The sequence below is a fragment of the Mytilus trossulus genome, chromosome 11, assembly GCF_036588685.1.
Source record: "Mytilus trossulus isolate FHL-02 chromosome 11, PNRI_Mtr1.1.1.hap1, whole genome shotgun sequence".
NCBI lineage: Eukaryota > Metazoa > Mollusca > Bivalvia > Mytilida > Mytilidae > Mytilus > Mytilus trossulus.
This window is the reverse complement of record NC_086383.1, coordinates 58,887,321-58,911,645: the sequence shown is the minus strand read 5'-3', so window position 1 is coordinate 58,911,645 and position 24,325 is coordinate 58,887,321. Positions and strand designations below refer to the sequence as shown.

Sequence of the window (24,325 nt, the reverse complement as noted above, 5' to 3'; positions counted from 1 at the left end):
TCTTCAAGCACAAAGGACTGTACGTGTCTTTATATGTATATTAAGGAGAGGAGAGCTTCGATATAGATTTTCATTGTTTTAATTTATGAATTTTGTAATTTTAATAAGTGTTGCAGGGCTAGTGAGATAATAAAAATGATTAAATAAAACGTAAACATTTGATTTTAGTTGCCAGAAATGCAATTTTGTTGTTACTAATACAGAATTGATAAGATTTCATATGGAAATGAAATTCAAAAACTCTATGACAAGAAGAATTGATACATAACAGTCGTTTAAACTCATTCTCCATTCAACGGGAACCAGTCTGCACAAATAAACCCGTGCTTAAAATCATGTAATGTTTATATTTAAAAAGAAAAGAAGAACTTATTCAAAATAAACAACACAATCAGAAGTCATTTTTCATTGGCTCTCTTTTTCTCTCTCTCTTAACATATAAAATCAAGTTTACACAAAACTTCTATAGCCTGACGTTCTCGTTGGGTGACTGTCTTATTGACGTCTAGCGTCGTTCTCGTTGGGTTGCCTTCTTATTGACGTCTACCCTCGTTTTTGTTGGGTTGCTGTCTTATTGACGTCTAGGCTCATTCTCGTTGGGTGACTGTCTTATTGACGTCTACCCTTGTTCTCGTTGGGTTGCTGTCTTATTGACGTCTTCCCTCGTTCTCGTTGGGTGACTGTCTTATTGACGTCTAGCCTCGTTCTCGTTGGGTTGCTGTCTTATTGACGACTACCCTCGTTCTCGTTGGGTTGCTGTCTTATTGTCTTATTTTTAATTAAAAAAACGTCAAAAGTATACACAATGGAACATTAAATTTTATTGCATATAACAACACTTTTTCATTTGTCATGCAATAATAGTTAGTTCTACACGAAGAGTTTCTGAATGAACTTAATGAAGTCACCGTACTCAATGTAAGTGCATCACCAAACATTATCTTTCACCTGAGTATAAAAAATGCTTTTTTCCGCGTACAATCTATATTTTTGGCGACAAGTCGAAAACAATTTTTTCTTTCAATTTTAGCATTACATATAGTGGCACCTACTATATGTAATGCTAAAACATAGCCCCCCCCCCCCCCCAGAAAATCAAATGGTTGCTGCCTTATATATGTATGCATTTTGTATCAATGCTCTTTGCTTCAGATGATATATACAAACAGCAATTAGATTGTCGATCCTGTTGTAACAATGGGTAAGCGAATAACAAAATGCAAACAGATCCAGTAAACTGTACATGTTTGACACCACCAACCATTAAACTTAAGAACATCTTTTTTTATAACGTGGATGAAAAGGTAGAAAATTAATATTCATACATGAAATGCTTAAAAAACACAAATGGCAATGTACTGACTGTCAAATCAATGACTTCTGATAGCGTCTGCTATTGATGACAGGGACATTTTGTAGTTTGGGGAGAGAAACCAATAAAAGTTGTGATAAAAAATTATCAAAAAGTTTGAATTTGTTTGCTAAAAGCCGAATTTATTCATATCCTAGAAAGAGTTTTAAGCATAGCAATAGTAGTAAATGGCAACGATTTTTTGTAAATCTCAGAAACTACATGAAAACTAGAGTAATCTGTGTAAATAATTAAGTGTTATCCAGGTCTGGTTGAATTTTCTTTTTCCCGCCTTTATTACAGCAACTACAAAATAAACAAGTTATAATTTGGTTCATGTATATATAGTCTTATACCCTGGGACTATTATACTAATTTTGGGTATTCAATTGAAACATTTCATTATATTTCAACATAATGCATTGGACCAGAAAACACAGGTCACGTTAAAATGTGATGGTTTTTGCATTGACAGTTTTTAAAAGAGGTATGCAACTTTTTCTATAATTCTTCTTATACTGTCCTCGCCCCCTTTCGTCACCAAAAAAAATTTAAGGACAGAAAGTGACACAAGCAGCAAACACATTAAATATTGGGCATTGAGATTAATACTTTAATCATCATCCTTATCGTTGCAAGCTTCTAAACCAGTCTGATGAGTAAGCTAGGCCCGTCACAACGAAGCTGTTATAAAACTACATGTAGGATATATCTTTTGATAGTCTAAGGACACGTCTAAGACCCAAGTCAGGTTAACGGAAGTCTCCAAAAATAAGATATGTTCTAAATTTGGTCCTAAAGGTAGGATTTATAGATAGGTGTCTTTTGATAGCCTTATGATAGTCCGAAAAGTTATGATGTCCTAAGTCGAAATAAAACCAACTCATATGGCATAAAGTCAATAAAAAAATTACCTTTACAATATTAAACTATTATACTGTTAAAAGAATTAAACAATTAAACAGAATATTCTTCAATATATGTTAAAGATTCAATTGTTTTTCGTTATTTTAAATTTGTAGACAACTAAAAAACTAAAACAGCTTTTCTTTATACAGAAACATTTAAATTGGGCATTAATCGTAGCTTTCCAAAAAGTATGTCTATCGATATCTCATTATAACGCTCATTTGAAATAATTCATGCTCCCCTTCTGGAAGCTTGAAAATTCTATCATCATCAGCCACATTGGATTTACCTTACCAAATTTTGAATGTGGAAAACATATTTATTTCGGTTTTCAGAAGAAAAAAAACCTCTTTTTTTAAACTTAGGCTGATTCTTATTTTTTGTCTAATATGTTCTCCTATTTATTTGTATTGTAGGCCGGTAATATTATGTTGTCATTTCAATGTTATACTTAACATTGCCATTGAAGTGCGAGGTTTGGCATGCCACAAAACCAGGTTCAACCCACAATTTTTTCTCTTTTAAAAATGTCCTGTACCAAGTCAGGAAGATGGCCATTGTTATATTATTGTTAGTTTCTATGTGTGGTACATTTTGGTGTTGCGTCGTTTGTTTTTTCTTATTTTGTAGTGTAATTTAACATTGCGATAAGAAGTGTCACGGTACTTGTCTATCTCAAATTCATGGATTTGGTTTTGATGTTATATTTTTTATTCTCGTGGGATTTTGTCTGATGTTTGGTCCGTTTCTGTGCAAGTTACATTTCATCCTTGTGTCGTTGTTCTCCTCTTATATTTAATGTGTTTCCCTCGGTTTTAGTTTGTTATCCCGATTTGGGTTTTTTTGTCCATGGATTTATGAGTTTTGAACAGCGGTATACTACTGTTGCCTTTATTCAATACATGTAATGAAATCGAATAGACCTAAGGACAAAACTTCAGTTGATATAGATGAAACCACAGCACGATTATCGCCTCTAACACAGTGTTGTGACTATTTAGTGTTGCTGTTCTATGAGATGCATTTATAATTTTACAGTCTATAATAACGTATGTATAAGCATTACATTATTTATTTTTCATATAAGATGCAACCTTCTCCCGTTTACATATTTACTGAAATACAATAAAAATATGTGTCATTTAATACTCTGCGTATTTTTATCAATCAAAATAATGTGAGGAATGTTCCTAGGATAACGGTAGTATGGTAGTCCTTAGATAGCTTTGTTGTACACCATAAGACATAACTCAGACACTTCCAAAGACTATCCTTAATACTAGTAAGGTCCCAAGACATAACTAAAGACATATTTTAGGATAATTTCATTGACAAATCCCCATTATTATTGTCAGATGGTCGATGGTTCTTTCCGGGAATTCCGGCTTACTCTATCAATAAAAACGAAAAAGCTTAATGGTGCTAACATCGAAGTAAATCGCGAGTTATCTCCCGTTGACCACTTCCAAATTACGTTAAAATCGTCAGAAGAGTACATCCTTAAACAATCACACAAACTATTTTACACCAACACAATCGCCATAGTGTCTATGCTCATATGAAATGGGTTTGCTTTGTTTTCGGAGAAAAATGTTTTGTTTGTCTGTCAATTTTCTTGGAACGTTCTTAAAAATATACTTACCAGCACCATAAAAAACAACATATGACAATTGAAACAAAACAAGCTGCAGCTATTAAAAGTATAGCCCACGTCTGTACTGCAAATTAATAAAGACTATGTAATTAAACCGTTAAAATATTATAATAACTGCAGATTATTTGTATTTGTGAAATAACGAGAAAAAAAAAACAACATCGAATTTATCAATTGTTCGTTGCTTAACGTGCAGAACCAGATGATAAATCTTTATTAAAACAAGCTGTTTTCTCTGTTGTGCAAGTTTTTTTTAATGTGAAAGACGTTGATTGACACCGTGAGCTTAAAAAAAAATAATCTTCCTTGTTTTAATGAATTTAAACATATAGCCAAAATGTTTAGGTTCTGGCTATTTTAATGAAAATTGTTAACAGTAAATGAAGTCAAATTACTTGATATTGATCTTTGAGATTCGGCTACGGTATAGACACCAAAGACCAACATGTATATTTATAATGCGGTTATAACATGTTTCTTATGAAATCGGTCATAACATAGTGATGCACATGTTCATTAGGCTGTAACAAATTTGGGTTTGTTTCTACATTTAATTATATTTAAACACAATGTCATGGACCAAACAATACAGGTCACGTTCAAATGTGATGTTTTTTTCATTCACAGTTTAAGAGATTTGTCACTTTTTTCTATAATTGTTCTTATACTGTCCTCGGCCCTTTTCGTCACCAAATTATTTAATGAAACACTTACTTTGTGACACCTGTTTTGTTAAATCTTGATAAGCTGTGGTGGCAGTCGGTCGCAATAAATGTGTATGTCTTGTTGAATCAATTGGTTGTATTGTTACTAGAAAGGTTTTCTGATGCTGTGTTGGTTTTGGCTTAATATTTGTGGTCATTTTGAAAGTTGATTTTATTGCAAACGTTGGATTTGCTGCAGAATCAAAATGTTGTATGACATTATATTTTAACTAAAAAGCCAATAGGTTAACTTGGAATTATAAAGGAAGGTTTCAAAATGCTTTAGACGAAAACTTTCATTCAAAAAACGAAAATTGGTGACGGTTTGTTAGACATCATACCAAACCGAATTTGCTGAATGTATTTTTCAATAGAGATCAATGTTTCGTAAGTAAACACTTTTGCATTCCATTTTCTGAATAATGAAGATTTACCAAATACATTTATATGTAGAAACTTCGTTTGGTGCAGTTAACTTTCTTCTTCTAAAATCTTGGCTTAAGAGTTCATATTTTGAAAGTATGTGTGAGGATGCACTGCACCTGTCCATTATTGTGTGAGTTTTTATTCTTGCCAATGAGACGACTCTCGGCCATAGACCAAACATGTCATATGACATCGAAATCACAAATATATTTGTGTCCATTCCCTAATTAAATTTCTTTTCAAAACTTCTATATATATACTGACACGTACCAACGTTGTTTGGTCTCTGCTCGGAGAGTATTTTGTACTATCTGTGATTTAATGATCAAATATAAGATGTTGGCAAAAGCTTTTTTTTTTAATTTAAAGACAGTATCCGGAGCAAAATTTTTCATTTTATTTTTTATTAGACGTATTGGACTTGGTTCTCTTTTATTTATGTGCCCGTAATTCAGCGGTTGTCTATTCACGCTTGTCAAATATGTTTTGCGTAAATTTTAATGTTTGCATTTACTTACTTGTTTCCACTGAACATTTACAATAATATCTAATCTTGTAATCATTGCAAGGTACAGGAAAATTATCTGCGTTGTTACATACTAATCCACGATGTTTATCACAACTTACAATTTCTCCCGTACTGTAGTATGGAATGGGATGTTCACTGTCAACCATACATTCCACTTTTGTGATGTTTCCTCTATGACAAAATCTTTCTAGTTCTTCAGGGGTCAGAAATTCATGATCTGATTCTCCAATATCGACATTCAAGTTGTCTTTGTTGACCCAAGGTTTATCCTTGTTCACCCATGGTGTCCATTTACTTCCAATACATTTATGTGATTTCAGACTTGATAATGTCGTAACACTGGATGTCTTGATTAAAGATGTTAAGGATGTTTTTGAAATCACATAATCTATAAATACAAGGAAATCAATTATCTTTAGTATGCTCTGTGAAATTTTACAACAGTTTACTTCTTCTATAAGGAATGTATTTTTTTTTATATATGGTATTGGATCAAGACGAGCATTATAGACGTGCAATTAAGGACTTCATAATCTTGCGCAACGTTTATGTCACCGGTAGCAATATGGCAACAAGGTCCATATTTTAAAATTAGTTTTAGGTCTTGATTGCAATTTCAATTTCAACAGTTACAGTCGTTTAGTTAACGAATTATATTTCTGTTGTGCAAGAACAAAAGGGAAAAATCAATGTTATTCAAATTGTGCAGATTTGTGTTTTTCAGACACACGTTCTTAATTATAATTCTTTGCCTTCTGTTTGATTTTTAAAGACATCATCTTTATTGGTCGCTAGATAAAATGACCGCTATCAACAGTCTTCTAGTATAATAACTAATTTGATCAAATAAGTCCGCAATAACCGCGTATTTAAAAACATTAGATTTATAGGATCTGTCTCTATATTTTATCAATATAAGGCGTTTTGTCGCGAAAATTAAAAAAAAAAAAAATTGAAAGGGGGATTGAGTATGTTCGGTGGCAGAATGCGGCCATTAAAGAAAAAATAAATTTGTTGTTCCCTCAAGATACTATGTCGTCCAATCAAGATACTATGTCGTCTCGCAAGACACTATGTCGTTCCAACAAGATAGTTATAGTTATCGCTATTTTGTTAAATTTTTCTTTGATCTTTTTTTGTGATAATTTTGCATATCATGATACTCGCTTGAGATGGAAAATTATCGCTAGAAATTAAGAAGCCACGTGGCGTTGCTTATGAAACTGACATGAAATTAACAACGTCGTTTTCGTAAAATAGCGATAAATAGGTTATCTTTGGTCATCTCAACTCGATTGCTCTTTTCGCTTTCACTGTGACCGGCTCAAGCGAGAAAACCAATCTCGTTGAGATAAACAACACTAATCGATAAATACAGAGAAAAATAATCATAAACTTAATGTAATATACTCAACATTTGAAACACAAACCTCGAAAATCCCAGCTTCTTGTTATGCCACAACTCTCTAAGCATTTTGCAAGTAAATCATTTTGACAACAAATAATTTTCTGTCTTTTTCGCAGCCCTTGTCCACAAGTAGAAATGCATGGTTCCCTAGAAGCCCAGTTTTCAATTTCACAAAAAATCATTCCGGGTTTGCACACAATGCTCATACCAAGTGGAACACAGTGTGATACAGCAATGAAATAAAACCATCGTAGCTTGAAACCCATTTTGTATCTCTTCATATTGTGATAACACTTTCATCTATAAACGGAGATTGTGTGTACTTAATTCCCTCTTTTCATCATGTGTTTTGTCATTTGATTTAAACATGTGATTAGGGACGTTCCGATTGCATTTACCTCGGAGTTCAGTATTTTTGTGATTTTACTTTTCCCTTCTAATACAGTAAGTTTGAAAATTGTTTTAAAAGGGTTATTATCAGTTGACATTATTTTACTTTATGCTATTCGTTCCCACAATAGTTTCCACTGTCTTTTAAGCTGCCAATTCATTGGATAAAACAACAGTATTCAGGGAAGCAATTCCATGATTGAATTGACGGTCTATAAAGACTTTTATGTAACCGATCATATAATGAATTTAAAGGTGTTTAAATCATGCAATACCATTTAAGCAATTACGAATAATAACAGTTTTGCATTTGAAGATTTGTGGTATCAGTTTTGAATTGAAGGTACACTTATCTACATGTATATACAAGCTTCGCTGAGACGTCTTTCCCAGTTCCCATTCTAAAAGAGAGTTGTTATGGGGACATCTTATTTAGTTGAGTTTATCCTAAAACAGATAATTCACTTTCAACGGCACTTTTAAATGCTGTGTAGTTTCAAATGACATTACTTTTACAACAACGAGTTCATGATTTGTTGCGAAGCTTTAACAATGCAAATCTGTCAAGGGTGATAAGCGTTTAGATTTATTGTATTCATTTAGAAGTTAATAAAACTAATATCCAAGCTGTATCATCAATAAATTGAATTAAAAATCTAAAACATTTTGAAGGCATGGACCTTATTGAAATAAACTTTAACTTGGATGTCATCAATACTTATAATATGTCTCCTAAATCAAAACGTGTAAAACATCATTAAAGTGGCACCAAACATACAATGTTCTACCATTAGAATAAAGAACTGAATGCTTATTTAGGACTGAGAATTTTTCTAGGGATTTTGAAATATGAAAAACAATATTTAGACCCTTCCTCGTCGATTAATTTCTTTGATTATACTTACTTTAATCAGATACATATGTTGAATACTACTACATTTATATGTGTTTCTGACATGAAAAAAACAAATGATATTATTTTATCTAAAATTGCTTTTATAATATTCGAAATTAAATTTCAAATTAATGCTTGCTTCATGCTCGAGGGGTCATTTTCACAAACTCATGCTTTGAAAAGCAACTATATTCACAACTTTATTCCTTTAGTTAACTTTCACACAAGAATATTAAGTAATATTCTAATCATTTAAGATTTCATCTTTCATCAGAGCAATATCGATCGTCTTAAATAACGACGAACCGTCTAGGTGTTTTCTTAGTAGTGTTCTCGCCTAGTGTTCGGGAGGTCGGATCAAACTTAAGATTGAAAGTTCCTGTTTTCTAACTATAACCAGGCAGCATTCGGGGATCAGAGCAAACTTTGGTCAACCCATAGTCAACCCATAGTCAGAATAATATGTCTGGGTAATGTGACATGTCTTCCTGTGGACTTTGTGTACACTATCTTGTTGAAAACTCGGCTCATCGTGTTTGTCTTTTACAAAGCATATATATATTACATAAACAAGCATCTCGTCCTCATGTGTAATAATATTTGCCAATGGACGTTAAACACCAAATCATTATGACCACCATTATCATCATATTCATGACGTCTAAATTTTTTGTAACATTCTAGAAAATATTTGAAGTAGACAATGAGATTGATTGTGGAAAATGATGTAAACTGATTTTTTGCTCTTTTTAAAATAGTTTAACAAGAAGATATCTTTGAAAATGGAATAGAACCATTTGAGATATTTTCAATCAATTCAAAATGTGAACGATGTTGCTTACTGGCCATATTAACAAGAGTGCACACACTGAAATGTCTCGCCTTCTTTACGAATCATTGATATTATGTTGATAGTCCTAGGTATAAAGCTTTAAGACAACTGTCACATAAATTTAACAAACCAAGAAAACTAAACATTGACCTTTGAACCATGAAAATGAGGTCAAGGTCAGATGAACCATGCCAGGAAGACATGTACAGCTAACAATTCTTCCATACAACAAATATAGTTGACCTATTGCTTAGTTTAAGAAAAACAGACTAAAACACAAAAACTTAACACAGAGCAATGAACCGTGAAAATGAGGTCAAGGTCAAATAAAACCTGCGCGACTGACATATAGATCATAAAATATTTACATACACCAAACAAAGTTGACATATTGCATATAGCATTAGAAAAAAAGACCAAAACTAAAAAAACTTAACTTTGACCACTGAACCATGAATATGAGGTCATGGTCATATGACACCTGTCAGCTAGACATGAACACCTTACAATCATTCCATACACCAAATATATTAGACCTATTGCATACAGTATAAGAAAAACAGACCAAAACACAAAAACTTCACTATAACCACTGAACCATGAAAATGAGGTCAAGGTCAGATGACACCTGCCAGTTGGACATGTACACCTTACAGTCCTTACATACACCCAATATACTACACCTATTGCTTATAGTATCTGAGATATGGACTTGACCACCAAAATTTAACCTTGTTCACTGATCCATGAAATGAGGTCGAGGTCAAATGAAAACTGTCTGACGGGCATGAGGACCTTTCAAGGTACGCACATACCAAATATAGTTATCCTATTACTTATAATAAGAGAGAATTTAACATTACAAAAAATATTAACCTTTTTTTCAAGTAGTCACTGAACAATGAAAACGAGGTCAAGGACATTGGACATGTGACTGACAGAAACTTCGTAACATGAGGCATCCACATACAAAGTATGAAGCATCCAGGTCTTCCACCTTCTAAAATATAAAACTTTTAAGAAGTGAGCTAACACCGCCGCCGCCGCCGCCGGATCACTATCCCTATGTCGAGCTTTCTGCGACAAAAGTCGCAGGCTCGACAAAAATGACAGTAGACATATATACAATTATCAATACTAAGTATAGGGGAATGTTTTATAATCTATTTTCTTAGAACGGGATTATTGTTCACTGCACGACAAATCGACATGAAGTAGTGATTTGACGAACAAGATTCATTGATTATTGTTTTGAAAATATAAGAAAAACATCCTAAACGATTTGGTAGCAGTACAGTGGGCGGGAGATCGATAGCAAATTTTGTTTATAAACAATATTTTATTCAAATAAATCAAAACATAGTATATAATTTTAATACACGAAATTAAATAAGATTCAACTACAAATTTTTTTAACGTGTTGTTCATTTAAAGAATAATCCAAATGTTCAGGATCTGTATCAGTGGATGATCTATTAGACAAAATAATATAATCAACAACACAATGGTGTAGTGTATCACGGTTACTACCAGGTAAGAGGGCCTTGTAGATTATCTTTTTAAAAGATTGATCATTCTTCTCTGATAGATGTATTACAGATACAAATTTATTGAACTGTTGTGTCGTCCTACAATGTCTCATTCTGTTAGAAACGATTGTCATTTTTGTAATTTCTTTACATGATATTTGTGGAACTATATAATAGTAAATACGGATATATAATTTAATTTTGAATGTAACGCGTCTTCCGATTGCTGACGTCGTTTTGTTTATTATATGATAGACACAATTTTGGTTTGTGACCATGACGGCATCAACGTTTTTTTCATAATTTACGCCGGATTCATTGGCATTTGGAATTAAAATATAAGAAATGAATGTAACATTTTTTTAGTCTATTTAAAATAACATTAAAAATGTGGTGCACACTATTTACCCGCTACACGCTTAATTCAGTGTGCACCACATTTTTTATATTATTTCTTCATAGACAGAAAAAATATTATAGTAATTCCTTAAATAAATATATATACAGCAGCAATACAATGTAATTAAAATATAGATCTCTGATTTCGTTATACTACATATGAGTATAAGTTAATTTTGGATGTTACGCGTCTTCTGATTGGCTGACGTCATCAACGTTTTTACATGGTTGTCTACGGTTTGAAATGGAATTTAGAATGAAATTATAAGAAATAACTGTACTATTTTTTTTGTCTATTGGAAATACCATAACAAATGTGTTGCACACTGTTAAATAACCCGCTACGCACATTTTTCATTGTGCACCAAATTTTTTATGTTAGTTCTTCATAGACAGAAAAAATATTGCAGTCATTCCTTATATAACGAAATCAGAGATCTATATGTTAATTAAATTGAGTAGTAATAAAAAGATGTGACACGACGGCCAATGAGACAACTCTCAATCCAAGTCACAACGTGTACAACATAAACCATTATAGGACAAAGTACGGCGTTCAACGCGGAGCATTGGCTCATACCGAACAACAAGCTCTACATAGGACCCCTAAATTACTTTTTGTAAAACAATCAATCAGGAAAACAAACGGTATAATCTATAAAAAAAAACCCGAGAAACACTTATGACTTACATCAACAAACAATAACCACCGAACAACTGGTTCCCCACTGAGGACAGGTGCAAACAAGTGCATCGGGTTTTGACGTTTTAACAGACCAACCTTCACCTTAACCTGAAAAAGTGGTGTAACGTTACAACATAGAACGAAAATTTACAAAGAATGACAACTTGTGTCCGTTTCTTACATAAAACAATGCAATAAGGTTAATTATACATACCGTCCAGGAAATTCATAAATACACAATTTAGGCATACTTTCCTTGTATTTAACCCCACGGATGAAACGGTATGCATACACTATTATTTAATTCTAATTACTTCTATATAAACAATCCAATTCAGCTAGACATAATTGAATATTCTATTGTACGACTTATATGTATGTGCCATGTGTTTCAGAAATGTCTATTTCATGTTGTATGATATATCAAAGTTATAAACATGATTGTTTTATAACTTACGTGCTGATAATCAATTACCTATTTAATGTAAAGTGGAAAACCAGGACAAATGTTTTATTTGTGTTCTAAGGTTGCTGTCTGGTTGATGTCCACCTCACCGTGTATTTTCATATGAAGAAGTGATCAGAAAAATGCATACACATATTGCATATCTCCTTTGCATTCTCTCGTTCATTTTTTTTTTTATCTATAGGACTAATATGATTAATAGTTATCAAAGGTACCAGGATTATAATTTGACAATGAGGATCGGTTGAAGACAAAACTTTACGACAAAAGAGATGATTTCAGCTTTCCAATTGTGAACTTTCCATTTCTAAGTAGCAACATTCCAGCAGCACCTGCATACGGGGTATATATCTCCCAATTGATACGATATTCCCGTGCTTGCATTTCCTATCATGATTTTCTTGATAGAGGGTTACTGCTCACAAGGAAGCTATTAAACCAAGAGTTCCAAATGGTGAAGTTGAAATCATCCCTTCGTAAATTTTACGGACGCCATCACGAGTTGGTTGACCGTTATGGAATAACCGTTTCACAAATGATATCGGATATGTTCCTTACGTCGTAACTACAATCCCCTTCCCTTTCATGAATTTGACCTACCGAATTAGATTATTTACCGGATTTGTAATCACATAAGCAACACGACGGGTGCCGCATGTGGAGCAGGATCTGCTTACCCTTCCGGAGCACCTGAGATTACCCCTAGTTTTTGGTGGGGTTCGTGTTGTTTATTCTTTAGTTTTCTATGTTGTGTCATGTGTACTATTGTTTTTCTGTTTGTCTTTTTCATTTTTAGCCATGGCGTTGTCAGTTTGTTTTAGATTTACGAGTTTGACTGTCCCTTTGGTGTCTTTCGTCCCTCTTTTAGTACGCCAGACACGCGTTTCGTCTTCATAAGACTCATCAATGACGCTCATATCAAAATATTTATTAAGCCAAACAAGTACAAAGTTGAAGAGCATTGAGGATCCAAAATTCCAAAAAGTTGTGTCAAATACGGTAAAACTTCGAGTTATTGAAAATGAACCCATTGCTAAAACAGGCAATTGAAAAGAATGGGTAAGGATTACATAGATATGTTTATACCACAACTTTTCCTGACATGTGATATGCTGAATAAATTCTAAATAATCCATATCATGTGGCAGTAGAGATATTCAAAATCCGTTTTTTTATATAACTTTGTATAAGACCTGTCTTAGATACCGAAAGACAGTTAGTATAAACAATATTTTTTTATGAAAAAACAAGTAAAATTATAAACGCATTCACAATAGGGATTCGGAAACAAGCAACACTTGCTTATATTAATCTGGCTCCTTGATAAATTAAATACATTATACACAAATAAACGAAAACTACATCCTCTGTTACATAATCAAAATATTGATAATGTCAGTTGAGTTACATAATGAACTGAAAAGTAAAGAAAAATGCAACTGATAAGATGAAATGCTTACAGGTTTATTGTGTGAATCATTAATTTATAATCCTTTTAGTTTTGATACTGAACCTTTGTACCATCAGAAATAAACTAATATTTTCTTCATTTGAAATTGTATTTTAGCCATTTAATAGAAATTCGGTGTCCATTGGTACCGTTAATTTTAGGCTTCCAAATGATATTATCAGTTCTTGTCTTATTTCCGAGTATAATGGGCAAAATAATACAAAATGTGAGCTAGTTTCTAAGTCACCACAGCGACATTTAGGGGAAGAAACTAAGTTTCTTGGAAACAAGTGACAGTTTAAAAAACTACTATTCATTCTTAGTCGCGCGTGAAGAATTTGGCCTTTTCGACATCCAGCATAAAAGTATAAAGGGACGCGATCGTTCTGATTACAAAAGACAGTTACACTGTTTTGTTTTTATATATCATTGTTTGTTTCTGTCACGTCATAAGTCTATTCAGTAGTCGTTTCTGTTTCAAGTGTACCATTATTAGTAATGGTGATCTCAGCGATCCCAGACGTTGTTACATGTTTTGCAGCCATGATGGAGCCGTCAGTCGTTTCATTGTTTATAATGATGTCGGCCTCATTCGCGTCGTCATCGTTGCTCCTAGATTCACTGCATTTAATGTAAGTCACTAGTTCGGCTTGTAATGTATTGATAACACTAGGAATGTTACTGGTACTGAGTATTTCTGTACTTGTACTACCCGCTTCTGTGTTAGTTTCCGGTTCTTTACTAGTTCTAGAAATTTCTGTAGTATTAGTGGTGATTTCTTCTGTTTCCTTTATATGCGCAATTGTCGGCTGGAAACGGACACAAATCTGATACATTTGGTCTACCATGACACATTTCTGGTGCATTTTACATGGATTAGGCGAACATAAACTTTCATCCTACAAAAAAAGTTATACATGTTGAATAGATAAAGATTTATCTTTCGTGTCGCTTAGTCTTACGATTTCCACCATCTTTTTTCACAGGTTGCAGACGATAGTATCCTTTAATTATTTATGACTGATCAGTAAATGAAAACTAATAAACATTAGAATCAAACAAGTTAATTTGTCAATATGAAATACCAGATAGAATTGAGGATGGAAAATGGGGAATGTGTCAAAGAGACAATAACTCGACCAAAAAGCAGTAAATAGCCAACGGTCACAAGGCTGAAGGATATTGTCCCAGAAAAAAAAAATTGGACCATTGTTCACAAAAAGTAAAAACACAAAAATACTGTACTCCGAGGAAAATTCAAAAAGGAAAATCCAAAATCAAAAGGCAAAATCAAAAGTCCAAATACATCAAACGAAAAAAACAGTTGAATGAAATAAACAAATTTGTCAATATGATATAAAATACCATAAATAACAGAAGACAATTAATTGCCTCGGAAAATAGATGTTAAAAAGAAATATTGTCTTACCATAGTCCAATCTGATGTCTGCAAACACAAATCTTTTCCTTTTCCTATACTTCTTGTTTTTACAAATAACAGCTCTTGACAACAAACGACACACCAAATGTTTAGCATTATAATGTATTGCAACGTATCCGGAATGTAAACAACAATATCCAACACACATTCTCGGTCCACAATTGTCCATAGAAAGCAATGTGTCAGCTTCGAACAATTTTCTATTGGAAAAAGTACCAACTTGCATAAATCCATGTGCAAACAGCGAGTTAAAAATAAGAAGCACTAGAAGAACACTATTTAACTCGATGCCAATCATAGTTTTAATTCTATTGGTTCGCCACCTTCTTTAGCGCTTGTCTAATATCTTGTTTTTTCTTCTTAATATTATATGAACAATATAATTGAAAATAATTGTCATAACTGGTAATAAAAAAAGGAAAATCACAAAAAAAAAAAACCGAACTCCGAGGAAAATTCAAAAAGAATAGTCCATAATCAAATGGCAAAACAAAAGCTGAAACACATCACACGAATGGATAACAACTGTCATATTCTGAATACCGAATGTTCACTCACTTCATTGACGTAATGGTCTCGTGCTTTATGATGCCTGATATTTTTACTTTTCAACCGATTAAATATACAAGTCAACCATCGAAAGAATACAAAACGATGCATTTGTCATTACAAAGAAATTTCATACTACTAGTAATCAATTCCTAACATATTTGATTTATAAATATTTTTTTTTTCATCTAATTCATTTATTTATAGGGAAATCGTTTATTTGAGTGATTTAAACAACCATTCTTATGAACAAAAATTTAAGAACAATCGATGTTAGACCCTTGAACTTGAAACAAATCCATGGTCGGATAAGATTTTGAATACTTTCTCAATTATTTGAATTCAAAATTCTTTTTAGATTTTTTTCATCATTTTCCAAAAATAAATTTCTTCCCTGTGTTCAGACATACAATATTTCTAATTTCCTACTTGGTAAGATTTTCGGAAATAATTGCCTTTATTTTTGTTTATTATCTTCATTATGTTATAGTATTCTTTTTTGTTGTTGTTAAGCATATAACTTTAACTGTTTATTCGAATATTGGTGATATCTATTTGACGTGGCTCTGTATTTGTACATCACGTCAATGTGTTCTTGTTCTATGGTAAAATAAATTTATTCTCGTCTTTCCTTTTTTCTTATGTGCGTTGTCTATATGCCTATTTGGGTTTCTTTGTTACATATGACGTGGCTCTGTTATTATACATCCCATTGGTGTGCTATGGTAGAAGTTTTGTATTCTTGTCTTTCAGTTTAATTAATGGGATTTGCCAATATGCCTTCATGTGTGTCTTTGTTACATTTTTGGGGGATTTTAAAGTGATTAAGATCATAACACAATGTTAACTGTTGTACCCCTATTTTTGACATTTTTATGTATTTTGTCTGTTTGTTTTGTTCACACATTGTTGTCAAGGTTATATTTATGTATCAATACTTTTAATGATGAGTATATGTTTGGTTTTTCTTTGCAATTTAATTAGAATTATTTTTTGTTTAAAATAATGATTATTTTCAAAATTCCAATTAAGAAACAATCTTATTAAAAAAAAATATACAGAATAACCATTAAATTTATTGTATTTCGATCAACACTTCTTTGGTATTGTTAATTAAAATTTTGTTTGTTTCAGAAAATGATAATCAATTATATCTTCATTTAAAATTAATCCTAATAGGAGCCAGAGTATTACAAAGATTCAAATTTATCAAGAAAAATTGGATTGAAAGTACGCTAAAAGTATAAACGTTGGAACGTAAAATTTTATTGCGCATAACAACACTTTTTCATTTGTCATGCAATAATAGTTGGTTCTACACGACGAGTTTCTGAATGAACTAAATAAAGTCACCGTACTCATATCTTAGAGCATCACCAACATTATCTCGCACCTGAAGATAAAAAAAAAACATACAACGGAGCATTCACCGAGCCCACATCTAATTTTGCTTTATTTAATCTGAGGCTAAATACATAAAGTATATTGATACAAGCATGAAACATGGTACTGTGCGATGCCCTCAACTGCTTTTTAGATTGATAATAAAGAAAGATACACAGAGACCAATAAGTGCTTTAATCCACGTTATTTGTAAAAGAGGAACGAGAGACACCAGAGGGAAAGTCAAACTCATAATCGAAAATAAACTGAGAACGCCAAGGCTAAAAATTTAAAAAAAAAACCAGACAAACAAAAGTACACATGACACAATATGGAATTCGAATACTAAAGAATAAGCAACACGAACCCCACCAAAATCTAGGGATGATCTCAGGTGCTCCGGAGGGGTAAGCATTTTCTGCTCCACATGTGGCACCCGTTGTGTTGCTTATGTGATAAAAAAATTTCAAAGGGATCTGCTGGATAGTTGTCTCATTGAAAGTCTTACAACATCTCATTATGATATTATTTGGCCTTTTAAACTTTTTTGGATTCGAGCGTCACCGATGAGTCTTTTGTAGACGAAACGCGCGTCTGGCGTATATACTAAATTTAGTACTGGTATCTATGATGAGTTTATTTACATACATTGTTTCATTGCCCGTTGCTTTGAAATAGAGACCATGCACACAGGCATCACTTAGCTGTTCGATCCTGGTGCAATAAAAACTAGGAAGCGAAAAACAAATCTCCTGCGCTGTATTGATTCTGTCAAAAAAACAGTGGTTTACTTTTTTTTCTATTTGATCAAAAATCAACGACAGCAAGAAATGTTTTGAAATAAATATACATTTTTCTTTGCTCATTGTTTAAGGACGTACGGTGACCAAGAAGTAGTGTTAATCTCTGTGTCATTTGTTCTCTTGTGGGAATTGTCTCATTGGTAGTAATACCACTGCTTCTTTTGTATGTATGACATATTTATCACTAGAAATTGTCCATCTACACGATGATTTGTTCATGCAGTTATGGATTACACGACTACGAATCTATGTTATATTTTATCCGAAAAAAATGTAAAAAAGTGTAGGGAGACTCCAAAGGGAAAATATAAAAAACTAATAAGTCGTTCAGAAACCGATAGAACCATGGCTTAAATCGTGAAAAAGACGAAAATACAAACGCAAAACGTCTTTGTTTGATTGCCCGTTGATATGAAAGGGAGATGATGTACAACGGACATTATCATTTTAGAAATTTTCATGTGAAGTCACTTTTGTGGAGTTGATACAGTCATGTTTAAATGTGTGACGGACAGTTTGTTGTTTTGTTATGCTGTTTTGTGTGCTGTCCTAGGTTGTTTCACGTGTTCGTTGTTATTCTGTGGTTAGCATGTCGAAATGTAGTATTGTATTTTTTATTTGTGTATTTCTCTGTTCTGAATTTTCTTGCATTTATTTGGACTATATTTCTGTTATGTTAACTTGTCATTTTAGTGGTATATTTAACAATGCCACAAAAGCGCGATGTTCGGCTAGCCACAAAACCAGGTTCCACCATTTTTCTCAAAATGTTCTGTCCAAGTCAGGAAAATTGCAGTTTTTATCTTATTGTTCGTTTTTTTGTGTGTTGCATTATCGTTTGTTTTTTTGTGGCACTTTATAGTGTTTCTGTTGTTTCGTTGTTTTCCTGTTACAATTGATGTGTTTCCCTCGGTTTTAGTTTCGGATTTGCTTTCTCTCAATCGATTTATGACTTCTGAACAGTTGTTTACTACTGTTGCCTTTATTCAGCAATATTTTAATAATATAATATAGATAACACACAGCTGAGTGGGTGATAGAGCAGATTGTTTATCAGAGAAAACATCGTCAACCGCGGCAAAGCCATGGGATGATAATGCTTTTCGAGGGGACCAATCTGCTCTATCACTCTCTCAGCTATGTGTTCGTTAATTCATTAAACTAAATGTCCTATCATTATTGTCTTTTACAGAATTAATTTTATTTTAAAAGTATTTTGTATGACGTCACATACATAACATCGTTACAGTTAAAACAACAAACCTTAAGGTGTTCTTAATTCTTGTTAAAGAATTTAGAAAGCATATCCTTTGGGTAAAATCATGCAGATGAACCAGACGTGGGATTTTGTAAACAGGGAACAGTAAGTAAATAAATAAATAATCATCTTATTGTAAGAAGTATATAGAAACCATATTAAATCAGTGTAATTCAAGTGAATACATGCTAAAAAAAAAGAAAGTAAAATCACAAAAATACTGAATATGGGGAAAATCAATTCGGAAAGTCCATAATCACATGGCAAAATCAAATAACAAAACGCATCAAAAACGAATGGACAAGAACTGTAATTTTCCTGACTTGGTACAGGCATTTTCAAATGCTAAGGACAGTGGCCTTTTGTACAAAAAGTAAACATTTACGTCCAGTTTATAAGGAAAAAAATATTGAAATAAAGCAAAATGTAAGCTATCGAACGCATAAAAGAAGACGACGGGTTCCCGTATTTTACAAAAAAAATAATTTTAAACAATTTCATTAAACTGTTTTTTATTTCACTGACACCGTTAAAGGTTATAATTATTTTTATTTAAAAAAAAGTTGCTTTGTATCTGTACAAAAGTTCTTTTTAACATTTATGAGCCTACATCGTTGAATGACCAATAGCCGACCATACGAGACCCTCATATATAGTCAAGGTAGTTAAAGACCTAAGTAGTAATTTGATTTTTTTTAATTATACCTGTAACTGCTCCGCTCTATTAAGAAGTCATAATTGAAAAGTGCAGGTATTGTAGTGTATCGTATTTTATGAAGTCATCTAATCAATGTGCATGGCTTTGAAAAATATTTACTTCCTTTTGTAGCAAGTGTTTAATGGATACATTTCGAAAAGGTAAACATATTTTGCTACTGGTAGGAAATGTCTTTAAAGATGACATGTTTGCACTAGGTATTTTCTCCAGATGTTTTAGCGTGTTTCTATTACAATGAAGTTGCTTCTTCAATGCTTATTTTAACGTTGTTTGTGTGATTGAGAGAATCGTGGTGTATCTTGTTGATCTTTTGTTTTCTTAGAAGGCCCAGTAAGTTACACACAGTTTGAAATACCTTCATATTTTCACTCTATTGTTTATATCAATCAATCAATAATATACAATACATTAGTTTTCTTAAGGGACCATCTCAAAGATTTTATTACTTTCATATCAACAAAAAATGTCCATTAAAATCCAACTTTCCGAATCTCAAAATCATTTTACTTCAATATATTAAGGTGCTAACAAGCTTTAAAAATTTAGAACAGAAATAGGGAATGTATAAGATAGACAACAGTCCAACCTAAGAGTAGAAAACAGGCGAAGGCCACCAACTGATCTACAAAACAGCGAGATAATCCCGCACCCCGAGACGACCCCTACACAAAATGTCTACTAGTTCAATAATCATGGACGTCACACCAAACTCCAAAACATAGAAATGAGCCAAATTTATAGAAAACAACCATTCACGACTACCATAGGCTAGGGGATCCTGTGTGTGGACATGCGAAAACATGCAGCGGGATGAAACATGTTTTATGAAATCTCAATCGCCCTCTATACCTCTATTCAATGTAGAAAAAAACAAACACACGAAAGTCTGAGTCCAACGTCAGAATAGGTAACAAAAGAAACTAAGCCAAATGACAATGATACATATATTTGACAAATGACTGAATGCAGTTACTGACGTCTATTAGATCCAGACCTCAACTAAACTGATTGAAATATTACGTGTTTATCTGATGAAGATCACGCACACTCCCTCTCGTTAGGTGTTCAGTATCGTACCATCATAAAATATATGAGAAGAACATAATCGGTATCAATCCAACAACTTGTTTTTTATAAAAAATGTGTTTATTTCCGATGCAAGTTAGTGAATCAATATTTATACCAAAACATGACATCTTTAATGATCTGACAACAGAAACGTAACTTTACTCTTCCCAACATGTCTGTTGAAAGGTTATATTGCTGTTGATGCGAATGTCGACGACCGTGTGATTTTTACAAAATATTACCATTAAAGATTGGATCTTAAATACATAAGCGTATAAGATATCTGAGCGTTGATTTATATTTACGAATTATGTCCTTGTGTCGATGATACAATTTTGACTAGTTTGTGATAGCGAAACCCCTGGTGCAAGAAAATCACAAAAAAAATAACATCGAGCAAAATTCAAAACGCTCAAACACATCAAACGAATGGGTTACAACTGTCATATTCCTGACTTGGTGCCGACATTATCGTATTTAAAAGATTGGGGATTAGACGAAGGGTAATTATCGTACCAAAGCAGGTCCGATTGATATGATTCTTTTGTTTGTTTTTACTAAACACTTAAAAATTACCTTTCAACATATATATTCGCATTCAACCCATTTAATTAGATGTGGTAATAGATTCTTTGTATTATTATTTCCCCATTTTGAGGAGCAAACCAACCCTTTTTGACAAATGTTAAGATAATCTTTTAGGTTGCACTTAGTAAATACAGCTGTTTCTCAAACCACGCCTCTTTTGAGGTGATGTAGAAAATTCATAGATAATTAATTTTGTTTACATACTGGTTCCCAGTCATGATTTCGATGTTGTATCTCATAAGATACATGTAGAGACATAACTTGGGAATGTTACCATTTTTATACTGAAATATGTGGTTACCCTACAGTCGTGGTAGGGAGAGTTTAAGTGTTAGTTTAAACTCTCAGAAGTTCAGGGCATATAAACGTTGAAAATATGCCGCACAGCCCTATGTTTTGCCCTTTGAAAAAACAATAGTAGTGCATATGAAATTTCCTTTCTAGGATATAATTTTTTCAAAACTTCATAGTAAAAATGGTACAGTTTTAGCCGTAAATGAAGTTCCTCTTGGGAAAATGCATTGTCATTATTAACAGAAATGCAACTTATATTAGGTGAATAAAGAGTACGTACAGAATTTAACAAAATTTGGTGTATGTCGCAGATTTTAATGAAATTAACTCAAACATGAAGTTTTATAGATATTTCATGGAAATAGATACATTCCTTGGCCTTAAATATGTTTAAACGTGCTTATATTTACTCTTTGCAGTCATTGAAAGTCATAGATCCTTCCTGAATATTATAAGCGGGGTGTTGTTCTCCTGTCGATGAACCAAAAGTAAGCCGTAACACAAAAATCTTCTTTTTTTTGTCACCGCGGCATACAATATACAAGCTAGAAATATAGAAATATATCAACAAAACTTACAATAGTGATTTCTATCCTGATTATGTACTAAATATTCCATATTGCCAGAAACAGCAGAATAATTTAGGAAATTTGAAGTCATAGGGACAAAAAAGTGAGAAAATTGCCTACCCTCTGGGTCATAAAACAAATATTTTTACTTGTAATTGCTATGATTGTATGATTTTAAAGGTCTTTATATGGTAACCAATAACCGTGATTGGAAGTAAAGCAACAGTAAAATGTGGACTGACGACAGGGGCAACACAAGGCTATGAACGTTATATAAAAACACAGAAAACACAGAAATCCAGAAACAAACAAAACAATAAGTAACGGAAAACACTATGAACTTCTGTTTGGTACATTAATTTAACCCATTCACATTTGTATATCATTTTACAGTCTGTAACCGCTTACATCATGAATCTGAGCATATTGTATCTTTAGGATATTTTTTTTTAAAAGCACTCACTACAGCAAGGTTAAGACAAACATTCAGGTACTGGTACATTAAGTTCAATGTATTACATTTATTTCGTAATAAAAACCAAGTACCTATTAAAGAATATTCTGTATGAAAAGCAGCAATACACATTCAAGTATTCATACAGCAAATAGTTTACTGTTGTTAAATTTTTATTTATATGGACAACAGAAAACGTGTCACCTGACTGTTTTGGACAAAAGAAAACTTAAACAAATATCGAAGCCTGAATTGTTTTTTATTCTTTTAATTAATAATGAATTACATGAGAAACAACAGATTTAGGACAAACCACCAAACGGTGCATACCCGCCTTACAAATGAGTAACAATTCCTCAATTGAGTAATCATTTGATAGTGCTAACATAAAATAACGTTTGCAGTCGTTTGAATGGTTTTACATTAATAATTTTGGGGCCCTTAATAGTAGTTGTTCGGTGTGAGCCAAGGCTCCGTGTTGAAGGCCGTTCATTGACCTATAATGGTTTACTTTTATAAATTGTTATTTGGATGGAGAGTTGTCTCATTGGCACTCACACCACATCTTCCTATATCTATTTTGTCTTAAGAAGAGGGACGAACGATACCATAGGAACGGTAAATGACACACGTTATAGAGAATGGCATATTACGCCTTCCTAAGAACTATATTTTTTATTTTAAGTAGTCTTAGTTTTAGAGACCTACTAACTTCTCAGTAATTAAGGTTAGGGCTATTCAGCTGTCAGAAAAACTTGCAGCAATTTATCATGAATATTCCCAATATAAAGTAAAAAATGTATATTAAAAAAGAACTAAAAAGTGTTCCAGATATGTAGGATAGTGAGTTATTTGAAGAACTGTTTCTATTTGGTGGGTTGTCTCCGACCTGATGAACACATGAATGATTAGAACGAAAATCAATATACATACACGATTTTACACTTTATCAAACACTTATGTTCCCTGACGTTTCACTTCTTAAAACATTAAATCCAGTTGATAACCTTTGATCAAAAGTAGTATATCATAGTGTTCAAACAATACACAAAGATAAGAAATGTGAATAAAATACAAATAATCACAACGATAATACCAATGAATTTATTTTTCAGGAAATAGCAATGGGAAATGATTGCTTACATATCAGAGTAAGAAGATTACATTACTTTTGTCCAAGTTATAAAATTTAAGTCAGAAATGTCAAAATATGTTTAATGATAAAATCAAGCAGACGTGTGATGAATAACATAATTTCAACATCTAATTGACAGATTCTCTATTCATCATAACGCAAATAATATGATTGAACATATTAATTTAATTGTTATATATTACACTTGGCAAACAGATATTTACGGAAAAGCAATAAAAGAAATCGGGTAAGAAAATTTTGCTTAAAACACTCACGTGTATTTTAGCCTTTCAATGGTTCCTTTTTTTTTCACGTACCATCAAAAATTGAGATTATATGTTTAAATGACGAGAATAATGCATACTTTTTTCCTACTGGTGGTTATGTGCCTATCCCTGGTTCTTTAGATTAGAAATTATACAAATATTTAGTTATAAC

At 32.5% G+C, this 24,325-nt stretch overlaps 1 protein-coding gene across 1 annotated transcript in view; it reads right to left on the bottom strand.

The window, feature by feature from the left end:
• Positions 1 to 13,499: 13,499 nt before the first annotated feature.
• Positions 13,500 to 24,325, bottom strand: part of LOC134691357 (uncharacterized) — a 98,072-nt gene continuing 87,246 nt past the window's right edge. Inside the window, exon 2 of the mRNA XM_063551842.1 lies at positions 13,500 to 14,526. Coding sequence (XP_063407912.1) covers positions 14,083 to 14,493 — 411 coding nt within the window. The 5' untranslated portion in view covers positions 14,494 to 14,526 and the 3' untranslated portion in view covers positions 13,500 to 14,082. The remainder of the gene's footprint in view (positions 14,527 to 24,325) is intronic.